Source organism: Taurulus bubalis (genome assembly GCF_910589615.1).
Source record: "Taurulus bubalis genome assembly, chromosome: 11".
NCBI classification, from domain to species: Eukaryota; Metazoa; Chordata; class Actinopteri; order Perciformes; family Cottidae; genus Taurulus; species Taurulus bubalis.
Window position 1 is genome coordinate 9,101,052 of NC_136599.1, and position 15,351 is coordinate 9,116,402.

Consider the following 15,351-nt stretch of genomic DNA (forward strand, 5'->3'; position numbering starts at 1 on the left):
TGGCAATATTTTTTGCTACTATTAACTCTACAATCGTACATAATATCATACGAAACTAACATGCCAAAAAATTGGTGGTTTCAAATATTACCGTTTATATAATTTTGTTTTGGGCAGACGAAAAGCCTTTGAAGACATCAACTTGGCCATAGATAATTTGGGATGGGCATTTAACTTTTTTTTTATGGATTACATGATAAAATCAGCAGGTTAATCAATAATGAAAATAACAGTAAATTGCCATCCTAAAAATGTTGCTTCAAGGAACCGTGAAAAACATTTAGGTAGATCTATTGGCAGAAATGGAATATTCTACATTTAAGTAAGAGTACTTTTAGTGTATTAAAATTTAAGTATAGTATAAGAGGGAACTCTACTCATTTTTAATTCTGTTTATCAGAAGTCTGTTTATCAGTAAGTACACTTTAGTTTATCACTAAGTACTTTTACTCAAGTCCTGTTTTGAGGTACTTGCATATTAATTTTATGATACTGTATACTTTCAGGAGGTAAATATTGTACTTTTACAGCGCTAGCATAACAGAATCGCCAGCAAAACTCTCCGGGTGAGTTGCATTATGGGTAATGTAGGTTTCTGATGGATGAGGAATGTGTCGAATAAATGATACAATATCAGTTTCTGCTAAATTGGTGGGGAACAAAAGGAAAAATACTCAATTAAATGCCCTGTCCACTCATTGTGTGTCTATTGGTTGAACCGGCTGACATAACTACTTCACACAAAGAAATAAATCAAAACATTTTAATTAGAAAGTTGAAAAACGGCAGTAGGTACATAGGACCTCTATTGGCTAGGGAACGAACAGCAACGGAGATGTTGAAATACCAGATATGAACATAATCTACTAAGCGAAGAGACTGCAATTTCACTGAGATTACAAAAAGAAAATAAGATGTACATTTAAAATAAATAAATAATAGAAATACATATTCATTGAATAGTGTAGCCATTTCTCTTATCTATGTTATTATTGCTGGTATATATTACCTTTTTAAATGTATTATGATTTAAAACGGACATTTTCTGACAACCTTCATTGGCTGCAAAACAATATCAACATGTTCAATAAAATCGTTTATACATTTAAAATCGTGATGCATGAGTTTAGCAATAAAGAATCACAGACATTAACATTCTTTTTTTTTTGTTTAAGGAGCTCGTTGTTTTTTTTCAATACATGTGAAGGAATGATGTCCAGAATGGATGTATTGATACAGATCAGCTCTTTCTCGATGAACAACGATCTGTCTACCAAGATGATTAAAAACAAAAGACAAGTTGCTGAACAACTACCAGGAGTGATAACTTTTGTGCTAATCATTAGCATAGCCATGCGTTTTGTAGTCCTCTATACATGAATAAAGTGTCCACAGAAGTCTGATTGTGAAAAAGGTGAACAACCTATATGATTTTTGGGGTGGCTTTTGGCTTCATGTTTATAGGAAATCCTGAGGAGAAGTCTATTGATCTCTTTCCAGTTGCAACAGAGAAACAGCTGATGAGAAAGCATCACCATAATATTCTTGCGAACAACAGAGCAGTTTATCTTCCTCAAAAGATGGCGGTGCGTCAGCCACCAGAAGACATGTTCAAAGCGGCCCGTGACTCATTGTCTGTGGCGTCGATCCTTGGCGGGATCATCCTTGGCTTCCGCAGGACGACAGACTGTCGTACAGAGAATCGCTGAGGGACTCTGGTGTCTCCAGGACCTGAGGGCGGCTCGGGGAGAGAGCTTCCTCCGGCCGCTCCCTGAGCAGCTCCAGCCCGGCCTCTCTGCTCATCTCGGGGACACTGGGAGTCCGAGTCTTCCCCCTGCGGATCATCCCCGACTGGGCCGGGACGGGCAAGCTGCCTGGGTCGACCACCCTGCTGGAGGAGGGACCGCCGGCCTTCATGCTCTAAAAGGACGCACAATGGGGCGAGCAACATTTTAGGTCACGTCTTTCGTCTTATGCAACGCCTTCAAGTGGGTTACATAAAGCCTACAACTGTGAATCTTTAATACTCAGCTAATTAATAATTTCTAAAGGGAGAATGTGGTTCTGTGTTTTTACATTATGTAAGATGTGAGTGCAGATTTAAAAATGTATCTCAACTTTACTGCCTGCCAAGTACTTTTAGTCTGTTAGTGACCCAGATAAGCTCCTGCACGGTTTTTCAATAAGAAGAAATCAAATAAAAACATTAATTTGGGGAGAAAACGAGAATAACAACAGATACACGACATCTACTGCATGCATGTCCGTCCTGGAAGAAGGAACCTCTGTTGTGCTTGCTGAGATGTTTTCCCTGTTAAAGCATTTCATTTGGGGAATTTCACCTAATTGTATCGTAAATATATGGTATGTGAAAACAGCTCATCAAAAGTCATAGTAAATCTAAAACCAGTCAAAAATGAATTGCATAGTATGTTGAGAAAAAGGCATTCGTAGTAGAATGTCTAAAAAAGACATGAAAGTATAGTATGATGGAAAAATGTAATTAAAAAAATCCTAGTGTGTAGCATGTTTTAAAAACATAAAAATATAGTTAAGTAGTTCCAAACTAGTTATGAAGTCATAGTATAAAAAGAGTAAACGTTATCGTAAAATATGTAAACGTTACTTGATGAAAAAAAAGTCTAGAGTAGTAATAATATAGCATGATTAAAAAAGAAAGATAGGTAAAAAAAAATGCATGGTATAGTATGTCAAAAAAGGTCACAACAATAGTATAGTATGTCTAAAAAAAAAAGAAGTAATTTAAAAAGTAATAGTATATCTTGATGAAAAAGTTAAAATAACATAGTATATAAAGTCATTAAAGTAATAGCATTCCTACCCCTCTGAATGGAGATCCAAAGGACACCGCCTCCTCCTCTTCCTCCTCCACCGCCAGGTAAACCTCTGCAGGTCCTGCTGGTGTCTTCAGGTTGGGGAAGGTCCAAGTCTTCGAGCGAGGGGAGAACATGTTCGCTCCGTGGGCCTCTTTGTCTGTGGATGCAGTATTTTAAATACACATCTCATCTTGTTTTCACCCATCATTATTAGATATCTCAACAACTACTGGATGAATTGCCATGACATTTTGTACAGTCATTCATGTTCCCCAGATGATGTATCTGTACTAACTTTGGTTTGTAGTGTAATGTCTGTGTTCTTTACAACCTCACAGCACGACTGTAGAATGTTGGTATCATTTCATTTTCAGTGCGTTAGTACTGTAGTAATCAGTCTGAGCTACTGTATGGGAAGTAGCTCAACCTTATGAATCAAATGTTGACAAATGTATCAGAATATTTCCCCGTTAGATGACCAACACTTCTTGGTACAGAATCACTGCTATCTGTCTATTTGAGTGCAGTACGAGTTTGCAGACAACATCAAATTACTACAATATGTAACAAGCGTACAAAAGCCTGTTTGGAGGCTATATAAAAAGGACTAAGTGCCATCTAACAATGCCTTGAATGTTCTGGTATTATGAATAAGTGGGACAGTTTCACGGCACCTTCACGGATGACGCCGGCGGAGCTTCTTCCCTCCATCACGGAGCCATACTGAATGGTAGGAATCAGCTGTTTGTGAGGCACGTAGCACTCCTCCTGTGACGTCGGCTCTCTGTCTAAGGTGCGGGCCCGGCGGCCGGCCCTCCCCGGGGAGCCCGAAGAATGGCGCTCGGCCCCGGCCCTGGTCTTGGACAGGCTCCGCCCTGCTGCGCCGCTGCTGCAGTCGGGCAGGGGGAACGTACCGATGCCGCTGTCCAGGGTGTACGTGGACGCACCGGAACCTGACGAGAACGGACAAATTCAGTGACTGACTTCAATTTATAAACAAAATCACATAATTTAGGAAACCAATTCATACACATAGGAATGAAGAGATACATGTGTATGTTAATGAATACCCCATAATGTATTTGATTGTTGACTGAAGCTCTGAGGCGATATTCCACCAGGGCCTCGTTTATTTACCTTTATGCTAGTTAAGGTATGAACCAATTTATTGTCCCCCACTGTGCAAATTATGTTTAATTAAAAAAAACGTATAGATTGTTGCAAATTTGTATTATTGGCAGAAACACAGATATGTTAGTATAAGTTAAAATACCACAGTGTGATAATACTTTACAGATTAAAGTCCTTAAAAGAGACTAAAGATTTTTCGAAATCGGTCCGTCTTGTGGGTTCACACTATGTGCATATTAATAAACGTGTGTAAGTGCGGTAAAGGACTAGTTCTACAGTCTGATTGATCTTTAACAAGGTCTTAACGCTCGTAATCAAACATATCAAAAATGTGATATTTCTTTGCTCAGATAAAGGTCTGACAGACACTCTTACCTGCAAAGTGTTGAGAGTGAACGGAATCTGCAAGATTTTCATCTGATGTGATCTTGCCAATTCTGTCTGATCCCTGCATGAAAGAGCAACAAAGCAGCAGATGGAGTGAATGCTCCATCAGTCGGCTCTTCACATCAGAATGCAGGAAACTAGTCCAACAGTACGAGAACCCAAGTTTAGATGTCAAAGATTATACGCTGTTGAACAAATTTCATCAGGAGTAGAAGAGGTATTCAGATCCTTTACTTAAAGTTACTGTGAGGAACTTTTAACTGGTTATAAAAACTATCTCCATTTAATACTGACATCTCAATATGACCTACATAATTGAATGATGAATTTATGCAGGTTCACTAGAAAAAACGCCAAAATCTTCACAAAATAAAGTTCCTTGTAGTAACTTTAAGTAAAAGTACAAATACCAAAGTCGGAACATACTTTGCATCCTGTGTATGAACCATGCATCTCTAAAAAGTCAACTTTCTTTGAGCTCAGCAAAAGAGCCTTTGTGACAATGGAGTTTCCAGCTGATCCAACAGGGACTTTTATTAGTTTGTTTAGCTTTGAAGCAGGATTTTCTCAACCTATAAAAGGAAAATGTCATCCTTCAGTTTATCAGAAACATTCAAACTCAACACATTATGGTTTGGACATTGGACAGGAAGGGAATGCAAAATTGCAACCTGATAGAGACGGAGACAAATATTGTCCTTTTCCCTCCACTACATTTGTCTGATATGCTGTGGAATATTAATTAATTAAGTACCTAGAGTTTGTACTTAATTACAGTACTTGAGTAAATGTACTGTACTGAATGAGTGATGCACGACTGAAACCTGAGAGCTTGATGCATTAATTGAAAGTGAGTCGTGTCTTCCTCCTCGTCAGTTTGTTTTATTACTACTGTAAATGTAAACATTGTGTCAGTTTGTGTCTGACTACAGAGATAAAAATTTTTAAGTGCAACTAACAAAGTACCTTCTCCATATCGTCCCGACTGGTGGTGTGACTGATGATGTCGCCCTGCTGACAAAACACCGGCTTGGAGGACTTACAGTCGAACGAGAGCCGGCGCTGAGGCACGCTGATCACGTCTTTCCCGTCCACTCTGTAGTTATCAAACACAAGTTACGTTGAGTTAAGTTGTCCAAGCTTTACCACAAAGAAGTTAGTGTGAGCATTCTACAATTGAAAATGATAGTTTGCAATACCAACTATTTGAACAGGCTCATTGATGTAATGACAACCTCAACTCGTGCACGTGTACCCCTGGGAGAACGTGAAGGCGCTCCAGGGGGTATGTAATATGTTTTTTAAAATATATTTAAAATTAGCATCCATTCAAAAATCCTTTTAAAAATAAAATATAAGTGTAAGTTCATAAACTGAATTTGATATATTCTATATTAAATCAGACACTGATTGCACAGCGCTTTCTTCTTTTTTCCCCCCAACCAAAAATCACAAAAAAAAAAAAAATGGTTGAGAACCACTGGTCTATAGATACGTTAATTTTATTCTCCTCATTTGATTCGTTGGGAGTCCAATTGTTTTGTATCTTTCTTGACAGTTTTTTAGTTTTTTGTTACTTAAAATGTTCATGCATTATATATTTATGTTTAACTTACTCAAAAACAAATCACATGATTTTGAAAAGAATAAAAAAAAAGAATTGTTTGCAATTTTGGGAAATATACTTATTCACTTTAAAGCCGAGAAGAACAAAAAACTCCAGTGGATTTGATTTTGAGGAGCTGAAACCACTTACTCATTACTTAGAAGGTTAAACGATATGCCAGATGAGCCTTTTCCCCAAAATGTTAAACTATTCCTTTCATTTAAACTACCATGTGTTATTAAGCAGCCTTCCAATCCACTTGGCCTTGCTGAGCCCTCACCTGTTCAACAGCTGTTGCATGAAGTTGTCAGAGCGGGCTCCCCTGTACATGACAGCCAGCTGTCCCTGAGCCGGGTCCATCACCACCTCACAGGAGTGACCTCTCCCTGACCTCTCCACGTACGCCCTCTCCTCCTCCAGCGCCCTCCTCAGCCCCTCTGCCTTCTCCATCAGCGACGAGATGTTCAGGCCTTCCACTCCAGTCCTGCTGGCCATTTTCACAGAGTCCCTGCCCACCGAGGGGATGTTGATCTTCCACTCCTTCTTCTCGTCCTTTCCTTTGGTCGCGTCCGTCTTGCGGCTGAGCGCCGGCAGCTTGCTCTTCTTCAGGCCGAACCAGCTGGCGATGCCGTTGGACGCTTTCTGCTTGACCTCGGGGGCCTGCCATCCTCTGTCTTGCTCCTGGAGCTTCAGCATGTTCTCCTCAATGCCCTTCATCACCTTCTGCTCGATGGCGGATTGCGGGCTGGGAACTGGCGGCAACGGCTTCTCCGTCTCGGACATCGGAGGTCTCGGGGGAGGCGGTGGCAGGCTGTCTCCGAACATGGGATTCTTTTTCCCTTTGCCGCTGATCTTGGTTCTCTCCTCGGATTTGGACGAGTAACGCGGGGCCTCTGCGGGTTTCCCCCCTCTGTGGACGGACGTGACCTGGCAAGGTTTGGACGGAGACTTTGGGGGAATTCTGTTGGGGCTGCTGCTACTGTGAGGACCAACAACTGGTTTAAGGTTATAGGCCAGATTCAGGGAGCCTGGACACTTGATGTTGTTGCGTAATACCTGCGGAGCGTCTGTGTTGGGGGACGGCAGACCAATTTTACTCTTGGAGCCTTCTGTCTTGCTCACGCACAGTTCTTGTTTAACCACAACTGAACCAGAAGATTTTACAGCCTGTTCATACAGCTGAGATGAACCCGGGTACTTCAACCCACCACTACCAACTCTGGGTTTACCATCCAAACAGTCTGTGTATTTCAAATGTCTCTGCTCCTCCTTTTGGAGCTCCATGGGCTCCTTGCTCCTTTCTTCTCCAAAGGTGTCCTCATTCACCGTGTCGACCGGCCTGAGACTGACTTGTAAATCCTCAGAGCTCCTCAGCTTTCCAAGCGCAGCTAGCCTGTCTTTGAAAGCGTGGTGACTGGAATCAGCCGGGGGTCTCGTCGCCCCGGCCGCAGGCCTCTTGGGGATGGAAGAGGAGTCGCTCCTCCTGACTGGAGGCGGCGGCGGCGGCGGCTGCTGCTGGGCAACCGCAGAGCTCTGCACAGTGATCTCCCTCACATCTGCTTCCTGTTTCTCTCTGGTTTGCGAGAAGTTGGCTCTAACCTGCGCGACCTTGCTGATGCCGGATGTGTGAGGCAGGTTGTGGTTGTTAACCCACACTGGGCTGTCTGAATCCGTTTCTTCATCGGATGTGGATTCTGACGTGGACGAGGACGACTGCTTTCTTTGAGGAGGAGGAGGGTTGAGGACACTTTCTGGTAATGATTTAACAAGCTTCCTCTCACCCCCGTTCGACTTGGTTTGGGACGGAAGTGTGGTTCTTTTTTCAAGCCCCTGGGTTGGCTCCTCCTCTCTGGAGTTGGTAGACATAACACAGACATTTTCATAATGAGGGACCATCTGAGATACTTTGGGTGAGGAGGAGGATGCGGAGGAGGGAGCTCCCATCTTTGAAGCAGCACTGGCTTTAGGGGCAGAGAGGCTGCTGTAGCTTATATCCTGAGCGGGTGGGGGGGAGACATCTTCAGACTGAGGAGGTGAGGTTGGCGCCGAGTGCGTGGCGGGGTAGGACTCGGACCTGGTGGGTGGTTGAGGGGGCTGCCTGCACCGCTCTGTGGTCGTGGCTTTGCGTGTGGGAACGGGCGAGTGGTACACCTCGTAGTTGTTGGTGCGACAGGGGATCCTGGAGCTGCGGGTGAGTTGTGGGCTCAGACGGACAGCAGGGGTTGACGGTTGAGACTTCTCCCCTATCGATGGAATCTTCAAGAACTTGAGCAGCTTGGACGGCGAGTTGATGGCGGCGGTTTTGACGTCGCTGAGGCACGACGTGCTCGGGCTGACGGAGGCACTGGCTCTCACGGAATAAGCCTCCTGATCTGTGCAGTCGCTCTCAGGGACGTCCGAGGGCTCATTCGGCATGGCAGTCTCGACGCCGTTGTGAACGGCATCGCTCGTCTCCATGTCACCGTGGGAGATCTGAGCGCTCTCATTCACAGAACTGGGCAGGTAGGAGGTGGGACAGAAACCAGTGAGCTCTTCAGGGACACTATCGTTTAGACAACTCTCAGAGCTATCCTGCTCTTGCTCCACCTCCATCAACTCCAGACTCTGATCGTCTGTGTCTGTGACTAAGGAGTGGGCGGTGGCGCCGGCTGGTTGCTGGTGGACTTCATTCTTGGTGCATTGTTTGGACGGGGGAACAGACTCCGCCGTTCGGTTCTTACTGTGACATTCACTTGTAGCAGCTGCAGGAAGTACATGGCTCTGAGTGGCCGAGTTGGCTTTTGAGGGACTACAGACATGGTTGCATGGCTTTGGTGGACTGTCTGGGCTCCTCTTGCAGTGTAAACAGCAGGTGTTCCCTCCCTCACACTTCGCTGCCCCGTCGCCGTTGACACGCTGGTTTGAGTCAGTGTCAGAGCAGGAGTAGTGGCAGTGTGTGTGGTGGGAATTGCAGGGTAGTGGAACGGGGTCCGCAGTGGCCAAAACAGCCTCTGTGGACATGAGCACCTGGCTGTAGTCGCAGAAAGACATGCTTGCAGTGGACGGGTGGAATTTCAGAGGGTCCGTCTCCTCCATCTTGCGAAGTACCTCCAGGATGTGTGCTTTCTTCTTGAAGAAGGGAGACAGGGCCTCCATGGAGGTGGCAGGGCCACGGGGGCCAGGGGAGGCATGCTGTGTGCGGTAGCCATTTCCCTTTGGACAGAAATAGATCTCCATCAGCAAACAATTCAATGCGAGGCCAAACAATGTACTTCATCGAGACCTTTAGAGTATTCGCGTCCAGGAAATGAGTGCAGGGCAGATCAGCTTTTTAAAGCACAATAATTGAAAACAAAGCAAATGTCAGAGCATGTTATAACGTCACACACAGGTCTCACTAGGAGGCTTTTTTTTATAATCCTGTTGTTTCACTCCTAATGTTTGGAAAAGGCTTTAGAATAATCACCTTGGCTTGTGCTTCAGTCTGTGCAGGCTCCACCTGTTTGGCAGAGTCATTGTGCAGCTGTGCATTGTAGTCTGGGAGGGGTCCCGCCTGGACCTGTAATGGGAGATTCATGAGGCAATTATGATGACACTGTATACACTACAGCTTATTGTATACAAAGACAACTAGTAGCTATATTGTCCTGGCATCTGTTGGAACAATATAGCGCAGAAGTGAAAAGCCTGAGAACCATTACTGGCTCAGCAGCGTCTGAAGGAATGAGGCTGAGGTGACTAAGGAGCAGCTCCCTTGGTCTTTGAGAATCAGAGCTGTGCATTGTATTCATTTACTCAAGTACTGTGCTTCAGGGAATGTGTGGGGTACTTCCCTTTTCCTCTACTTTATACATTTTAAAAAGGAAAATATAGTACGTTTTTTATTTTTTAGATTAAACTAGCAGTTTAATTACTTTAAATGAGCTCCACTTTGCTACAACATTTATACTACCAACTAATACAAACATATATACATAATATTGTTCCACTATATCGGGGCATTCTGTATTATAAGCACTCTTACTTTTAAAACTTTAAGTATATTTTGATGATAATACTTTTTACTCAAAAGACAGATTTATCGATGCACTCCAACAACATTGTCAGACTCGTCATTGGCAGTTAAAAATCTGGATCAAAATATATTCAGCAGAACCAGACCCACTTACATTTAACACATTGTCCTGCCTCGACATGGCACCTACATTACCCACAATGCAACGTGACCACCGACAGTTTAACAGGAGGTCTGGGTGTGTTATGCTAGTAGCGGCTAATGTAACCTCAAGCTGCTAGCATGAAGCGGAGATTAGCAGTGGCCTAAAGAGTTCTGGTAAGGTCACTTCCTTCTAATTCCACACCCAGAGACTTTTTAACATTTTCAAAGATATAGTCTTCTGTCCGAAACACCAGTGATCCAAGGGACATCACTCCAGGACATGTATGCAGCTTCACAGAGTTCCTTCTGCAGACGCAAAAGGCTTCTTAACTTGATTCACACATGCAGTAGTAGTCCGCCAGCCTTCAGTGGAAGAAATTCAGCGTTCATACGATACACAGTCATCTATGAATCACTACAGTTGATTTACCTGGTAGTGAGCCGTGGGGTGGTTGGGCAGCTTCTGCTGAAAGAGCTCACAAAGCGATCTGTTTTGTCTCTCCAGGTCAAACACCAACATCTTCAGCTTGATGCACTCCTCTCTCAGATCCTGTTCAGAGACACACAGAGCAGTGAGACGACTGGTGACGCGACAGATGCTTAAAATCAAAACACGGAGGCAGAAATGTAGCTTTTTGTTACCTTTTGATTCAGCAGAGCTTGGACCACGTGGTTGGCCACCTGATGACATCAGAGAACATCACATTTTACACAGAACGACTTAGCTGATACTATATTCATAGTTTTTATGTTATATTCTGCAACATGAACTAACCTCATCCAAGCATCGCTCATAAGCTTCTCTCTGACTTTCATTCGCCAACATCAGAGCAGAGTTTTCTGCCTATGAGATAAAACAACAATTAAACACAAACAGTTCGATAGTTATGTTATTTATTGTGCCCTACACATGGATGTATGTAAACAACAGTGAAACGTTTGTCAGACGTGAACAGAGTTACTTCTTATATAAAACAATTAGATGTAGACAAACTGGTCCCAGTCAAGTAAAATGGCAAATTGTGGTTTTTACACTTTGTATAGTTGAAACAACGTGTTTATTTGTGAGCTTCTTTCTCGAGGTGCTGGTCGGTGGATTGAGTTGCCTTTGCACAGAACCAGGCTAGCCATTTCTCCCCGTTTCTTGCCTTCATGCTAAGCTAAGATACAAACATGAGAGTTGTCATTGTCGCAGCAAGAAAGCAAATAAGCTTATTTCACAAAAATGTCAAACTCGTCCTTTAAAAACATCTTATAACGAGCAAAAAAAAAATAATAAAAAAATCACCTTTTACAGACTATTTTTCCACGGTCACTGTAATAGAATCCAACATATTATGTATTCTTATGTGTATGGATAATTATTTTCCCTTTATATTGTTATTCCTATGGTTGTTTTTTTAATTCTATTGCTGTAGAAGTACACACACACACACACACACACACACACATTATCTTTAGTGCAGTTTTGACTAACGCACTTTCCAGATTTTGACCATCATGACACACTTTTAACTACCTTTTTTAATTTGCTCATTATCAATATAATTGTGATCTAATGTGTGTTTTTATCGTTTCCTCACCTCCAGCTCCTTCAGTCGGTCCATGAGCTCGCTGCTGTTGTCCTCCAGAAAGGACTCCACGTCTCCCTCCTCGCCTTCCTCGTCCGAACCAAAGTCTTCATCACACATCCTCTGTTCCGTCTCATCAGACATTGTTCTCATCTGTAAACACACAAGGTGACACTGCAACCATCACAATCTCTATCGCAATAAAATGTTCTCTCCTGGAAACAACGTTGGTCAATAAAACACCAGCCGCTCTGGGCGGTGACCAGCGTTATGAGAATGCCCTCCATTTCTTAGAAGTTACAGCACATCTTATTTATTTGTGCTACCCTGTGACTTCCAATTGCTTCTATGTAATGTTCTTCTCGTATGCACAACTGATTATCTTTTATTAAAATCCCACATCAGATCTGAGTCTGACAGTATTTAGGAACAGATTTGGAGATAGTTAAATGTTGGTATGATACCTCACAGCTGACCTGTCACAAGCTGCTATCCTGCTCCTACTGTGATACGCAGCACATTAAATACTTTGTCAATATCATAGTAATGATATGTTACATACAAGCCGCTGACTCAGTTCAGCAACCCCCGCTCTCATGTTACCTCACATAAAATAATTGAATGAGCTCAGAGCAGTAGAGTATACAGATTTTAAATTTGTACCAGCATCGGATCGATAGTACTCAGTGTCTGGAGATACCCTGAGATGAGGTGTCAGAATCATTCAGGAGAAGAAAAATCTGTGCATCAACACCTGCAAGGACGTGGATTAGGTTTCAGAGGTGGGGGGACATGATGAAGTCAGGGGCTTAGTACTTTTGTTTATTATCATTTATATAATAATTCTTGATCTAAAGCACACCACATTATGATGAATGTAGCAGCACTCTTTTCTATTCTCCAAAAATACCACTACTGCCCCTTAAGTCTGTGGAAAAACTAAATAAATCATCAGAAAGCGGTAACTCCACATCAAAGTTTTACGCATGAATAAAGATAAAGATACATGTTAAAAAGATAAATTCAGTCTCATCATAAATAACTGTCTTGCTTTACAGAAAAAAATCCAGTCAACAACAGCCTACATTATATATGCTATGTATTATACTTTATCATAATAAATATATTTAAATCACTTTCCCCAACTGTGACTGAAATAGGTTATTGTGCTTTTCATAATAATGGTAATCCAACAAAAACAATTGGAAATGCAAACTCTTTTTTTTAGCCCATAGCTGTGTCTTCCACTCCCAACAACCTAATCACATAGGGCAGCCTTAATGCAGCCTGTGGGGGGAAACACAGGGCAAAATAAGTCCACCAAGCACTCACTGCGCCTTGTAAAGATAATTGCTGAGCTCACAGTAATAATGAATGTATCAACATTATAATCTATTCAGGGCTCCTCTCTTTTAGATGTTGGAGGCACGACAGGAAGGAGGACACCTATTGAAGAAAATATATAAATGTAAATACAACTGTAAAAGCAGAGGGTATTCATATTTAGATATTGATGTTACTGCATGTCTCGTAGCATAACCATATTGACTGTTTATTCCTCTGCACTACTGTTTTCTTCATTTTAGATAACGTCATTTTGTTGTCTCTAGTAAATAATAAAATATAATAACATTGTATCTAATCTAAAACAGAGAAATGCAGCAAATCCTCATTTCAGAACATGGAAACAGCGAACATGCATCATATATTACTGAAATGATTAATCCAAAATAGATAGTAATCATTTCAGCCCAACCTGACTGCATCTATTTATCTGATATGTCCTTTTGCACTGAAACCCATTCGTTCGGTTTCTCAAAGCAAAACAAACAGCGCTTAACTGAGCAGAGGTCTGCTTCACATCAGACACAGCTCTCATCTCCAACACCGACGGTAACATTATTACCACCGTTACAATATTCTGTTTATCTGAGAGTCGCAACATTTCACTTCAACACTGCTTTAGAGTTCTGGCACGGACAAATCTACAGGGCTAAGACGTCATACCTACAGTATATTTAGGATTACTGAGCACATTAATCCATCCATCCTGCATCGTTTCAGATAACATGGACTGTGGCGAAGAGAACGGCGTCCATATTCCTCTAAAGCTTCAACGGGTTCACCAGCTCAACCTGCAGAAACCACGCTGAGCTGCACAGGCTGCCCGAGTCTGTGAGCACGCTACCCTGCAGGGCATATGGCTGAGGACCAGTCTAGTAGGCATGGCTCCAGGTGTGTGTGTGTGTAGGTGTGTGTGTGCGTGTGCATGTTGTCAGAGGGGAAATAGGTGTGTCGACATGGACCCAGATCCTACCATCACATCTTAAAGAGTCATTAGAGCGGATGAGACGAGCCTAATTCTGTGGCTGGAGGCCAATCAGGAACTGGCACAGTTTACAGGTGACACACAAACAAACCACCACGTCCGTGTAAATGTACACAGAAAGCTTCAAATTTTGAGCGGGCAAAACAACAAAAATGTGTCTTTAGCTCTCAAAGCACCTAAATACTTGGTTATCAGACTCTGTTACTTATTATTTTATCACACATCTTAAATGATATCCTAGAGCCTATTTTATATCATCATTAAATCTCATGATTTAAGACCAAAACCAACAAAGAATGATCTTCCGAACAAGTATCGTCTGTGCATCCAAAGCCTGATAAATAATATTAATCTGTGCCCTGGAGCTCCATTATATACAGTATATAAAAACATATCAGTGAACCACACAGTTAAATGCACCCATATGTTCGCCATCTAGTTATAGTTGTGTGTGTCTGCTGTTTGCTGCTGAGCGGGTATGTAATCAGAGCACTGAGGGTGAAGCAAAACAAGTCGCTGCCATGAAAACCAAATCCATGAGCTGAATCACGCTAAAAAGCTCTGTAAAGTCTGTCGAGTGGACTGCAGAGTCGGTTAATAATTCTCCGCGGTTGCGTCGCTATAAGTGACTCTATTCCCATACAAGTAGTCAGGTGATCCATTATTAGTATAAAATAATTGATTATAGCCGCTTAAAAGATTTATGTCTTCAGCGGGAATGAATGGTCTTAGGGGTGAGAACCAGTGTGGTGAAACTGGAAAGTATTGAGAAACAGACTAACACATTGTTTTGGCCTTTTCATGTGATTTCTTCACAATAAAGGATAAAACTGCTGTTATTTCAAATTGGAAAAAAAGCATTTGTAGAAAAGCATTTGTATAGTACACAGTATGAAGTAGAGCTGCAACGATCCACAGAAAATTAACTGCCATTTAATAATGTAATCTATTAATCATTTAATGTTTCTGCTTCTTACATTATTTCATTCCATGTCATTATTATAGTACACTGAATATATTTGGGCTGTACGTTGATAGTCTGACAAAGCAAGACATTTGAAGACATCATATTGGGCATTTTAATTTTTTTTAAATGTTTTATAGACTAAATAGGTAAATTGAGAAAATAATACTTGTTAATTGTTAGTTGCAGCCCCAATGCGTCGCCTCGTTGGCACCAGTATCAAACACACGGAGTATAAAACTCACTACTGGGAGACGTTTGACAGTTTCATAAGAGATCAGTGGAGACCTGCTGGGCCTCATGTAACTGGAGCTCTTTGCAAAGCGTTTACAGGAAGATTATCGAACGTCACTGTGGATCGTGAAGCCTGACTGACAAACCTAAGCAG

The 15,351-nt window shown here is 42.2% G+C and overlaps 1 protein-coding gene across 1 annotated transcript; it reads right to left on the minus strand.

Moving 5' to 3' along the window:
• Positions 1 to 1,041: 1,041 nt before the first annotated feature.
• Positions 1,042 to 11,823, minus strand: nckap5l (NCK-associated protein 5-like; the record flags this gene model as incomplete). Its single annotated transcript, XM_079226798.1, has 11 exons — positions 1,042 to 1,920; positions 2,843 to 2,994; positions 3,512 to 3,790; positions 4,344 to 4,416; positions 5,322 to 5,451; positions 6,242 to 9,153; positions 9,407 to 9,499; positions 10,530 to 10,649; positions 10,742 to 10,780; positions 10,875 to 10,943; positions 11,683 to 11,823. The coding sequence occupies 11 exons, from the start codon at positions 11,821 to 11,823 to the stop codon at positions 1,660 to 1,662; spliced, it is 4,269 nt and encodes a 1,422-aa protein (XP_079082924.1). The 3' UTR covers positions 1,042 to 1,659.
• Positions 11,824 to 15,351: the final 3,528 nt, after the last annotated feature.